The sequence below is a fragment of the Pteropus alecto genome, unplaced genomic scaffold (assembly GCF_000325575.1).
Source record: "Pteropus alecto unplaced genomic scaffold, ASM32557v1 scaffold42, whole genome shotgun sequence".
Lineage (NCBI taxonomy): Eukaryota > Metazoa > Chordata > Mammalia > Chiroptera > Pteropodidae > Pteropus > Pteropus alecto.
The window spans coordinates 12866781-12869815 of record NW_006434825.1 but is presented as its reverse complement, the minus strand read 5'-3'; the positions used below and the strand labels follow the sequence as shown (position 1 = coordinate 12869815).

Here is a 3035-nt window from a genome sequence, read left to right as displayed (position 1 = left end):
AATAAGTCAAACAGAAAGATAAATACCATATGATTTCACTTATATGAGGAATCTAAGGAACAAAAAGAACAGACTAATCAAAAACAGACTCACAAATATAGTAGACAATTGGGAGATGGACAGAGAGGAGGTCGTTTGGGGGGATGGGAAAATGGGGTGAAGGATTAAAGAAGTACAAATTAGTAGTCGATAGATGGTCACAGGGATGGGGAGCATGACATAGGGAATACAGTTAGCATTAATATATTGGCTAGGTGGAAAACCAGAGGAAAGAAGGAGCAGTTAGGGGAATCCGTTCATAAACTATACAAATGTCTAACCAATGTACTGTATACTTGAAACTAATTAAAATAAATAAATAAATTTATTTATTTGTTGACCTTCCCTAACCCTTAAAAAATCATGGAAATTTTAAGATAAAATTTTTTTTAAAAAGCGAAAAAAAAATAGCTTACGCTTACTGAGTCCTTACAATAAGCCAAGCCCTGTACTAAGGGCACTGGAAATAATAATTCATTTAATTTTCATACAATCTATGAGGTACCACTATTATTTGTGCTTGACGGTTGAGAAAACAGAGGCACAGAGATGGTAAAGTAACTTGCTCAAGGTTACAGAGCTAGCAAGTGGAGGAGTCAGAATTTGAGGCAGATAGTTTGGTTCCTTGTTAAGGCGGGCAGGCAGGCTGGGATCGCAAAGCAGCCACAATCACCAAAGATCTGTCAGACCGAGAGGCCTCTTGCCCTATTCTGGAATGTCCACCACATGGAGATTTTCTCAGAGCAGGATACAACACAGAATGAGGTCTATGTCTAATTAATTCAAGGGTCTAGCATGTATTTTCACATCTTCAGTGATGCTGCCACTTGCCTTCGTAAGTTGTCCTTTAGTGGCTCCGATGTGGATCTGTGCTGGTTCTAGTCCATTGGGGCTGGTAGAAAGTCTTTGAAGATAGACCAGTTGCTGGACCTCCCAGGGAGGGAGCACACCCACCCACCAGAATTGGCATTTCTCTATTTGGTCCAGGTACCAGGCAATGAATTCCAAGAGCATCAGAGACACCTGTACATGACTCACACCCTATGTCCTCACTTCCTTCCTATACCCACTCCAGACCCACCCAGTCCTCTGGAAATGCCCGTTACTAAATCACTCCCCTGCACATGGAAGATATGACAATGATGCGCCCAGTGAAGGAGTGGGGAATGGACTCTCCCAGGTCAGTGTGGCAAACCCATCACAGAAATGCAAAGGAGAAAGTAAAGTTCAAGACTGTGTCCAGCAAAATGGAGGCTGGAAGTGGATTTAGAACTGTGGTTGAACGAGAAAAGTACCTGGAGAAGGAGAGAGGGACCATGATTTTTCAAAAAGTTCTCTTTAGGACGATCTACAAGGATAGTAGGGGAGAAAAGAACTCAAGGAAGGTATCCTGTATGGTATAAGATTATGCAGTCAGCTGTTCTGTATCTAGAAAATCATGACACAAATACATAATAAATGGGAGGCAGGCCTAAGAATGTCCCTGAATACAGTCTGCTGGTGGGCATGAAATTAAATCTCAGCAAATATAATTTTCTGGTGGTACAGTTTTTCGACATGTATCAAAAGCCTTATTCATGTACCTAATCAATTCATTCTAACCCTAAGGAATGTGTCAGGCCCTGGGCTAGGTTCCAGGATGTAGAGCGAACAGGCAGACAGGGTGCCTGCCCCAGAGGAGCTAACTGTGGAGAATGTATTTCAGAAAGGGTGAAATATGAAGTGCTAAGGAGGAACAGCAAGAGGGATTTAATCTAGCTCAGAAAGTCAAGAAAGGATGAAATATCTTTTAAATGACGCTTGAAGGACAAGGATGTAGTTTAGGCAAGAAAGGACAAGATGAAGGCTCCAGGCAGATTGAGTAGCAGGTGAAATGGAAGTGACCAAAGTTGTGCGCCTGTGAGCTCAAAATGAGGTTGGCAAACAGGTGACTTCTAGGCTGTAAAAGTCATGTTAAGAAGTCTGCATCTTATTCAAAAGGAAAAGGATGATGAGTGATGAATGAAATGTTCTGACCTGTGTTCTGCATATTCTGACTCAGTAATTCTACTCTGAGAAAATTATCCTAAGGAAATAATTATGAATTTGTGCGATGATACAGTTACGATGACATTTCTAACATGGAGATTGTCTAGAATTACAAAATTTTGAAAAACCTAAACATCTTACAGTAGGGGTTTGGATAAAGAAAACTTTCATGTATTAGAATACTATGTAGCTGCTAAAGATACTGTAGAAAAAAATATTTAATGGAAAGATGTTCATTACACGTTAAGTGAAAAACGAAGGTTACATAAAAATGTATAATTTTTTGGTAAATAACTATAAATATACGCACAATAGGTATACAGAAAATATTGGAAGGCTATAAACCTAAATGTCGTCTTATTTTTTTCATGTGGGAGTTAAATGTTAACCTTTTCCTTTTTTCCTAATTATTCTACAAAATGTGTTACTTTTGTAATTTAAATAATTTTGTGTCTTGTGTCTAGAGGTTTCGAGGGTACCGACCATATTCTATTTCTTGATCTCGATTGGGTTAACGCTGGGCTTTGCTTTAAATTATTTGTTAAAGTGTAAATTTGTTTAATAAAGTTTCCTCCATTATTGTTACATTTCAGTTTTAAAAGTGCTTAATAAGATGCACGTATTTATTTTTCAATATCTTATACACAGTCCCGCTTCCCGAGCACAGTGAGTATTCCAGAATGTCGGAGCAAAGTTGACACTTGACTGCAAACCACGGTCGGTTTACGCTTCCGGGCGTCGTGGACTTTCAGCCCCAGCAGGCATTGCGGCCAGTGCACAGGAACTACGGAGTCTGCGGGCCGGGCCGGGCCCCCACGGTCCTTTCCCTCCCAGAAGCCCGCGGGCGGTTCGGAACGCCGTCTGTATCATGGCCGCGGGAGCCGGGACGGCGGGCCCCGCTTCCGGCCCGGGCGTCGTGCGTGACCCGGCGGCGTCACAGTCGAGGAAGCGGCCCGGTCGGGAGGGCG

The 3035-nt window shown here is 41.8% G+C and overlaps 1 protein-coding gene across 1 annotated transcript in view; it reads left to right on the top strand.

Annotated features, from left to right (window-relative positions):
• The first annotated feature begins 2845 nt into the window (after window positions 1–2845).
• Window positions 2846–3035, top strand: part of TERF2 (telomeric repeat binding factor 2) — a 24584-nt gene continuing 24394 nt past the window's right edge. Inside the window, 2 exon segments of the mRNA XM_025045334.1 lie at window positions 2846–3032; window position 3035. The exon segment at window position 3035 is cut by the window's right edge and continues 248 nt beyond it. Coding sequence (XP_024901102.1) covers window positions 2936–3032; window position 3035 — 98 coding nt within the window. The 5' untranslated portion in view covers window positions 2846–2935.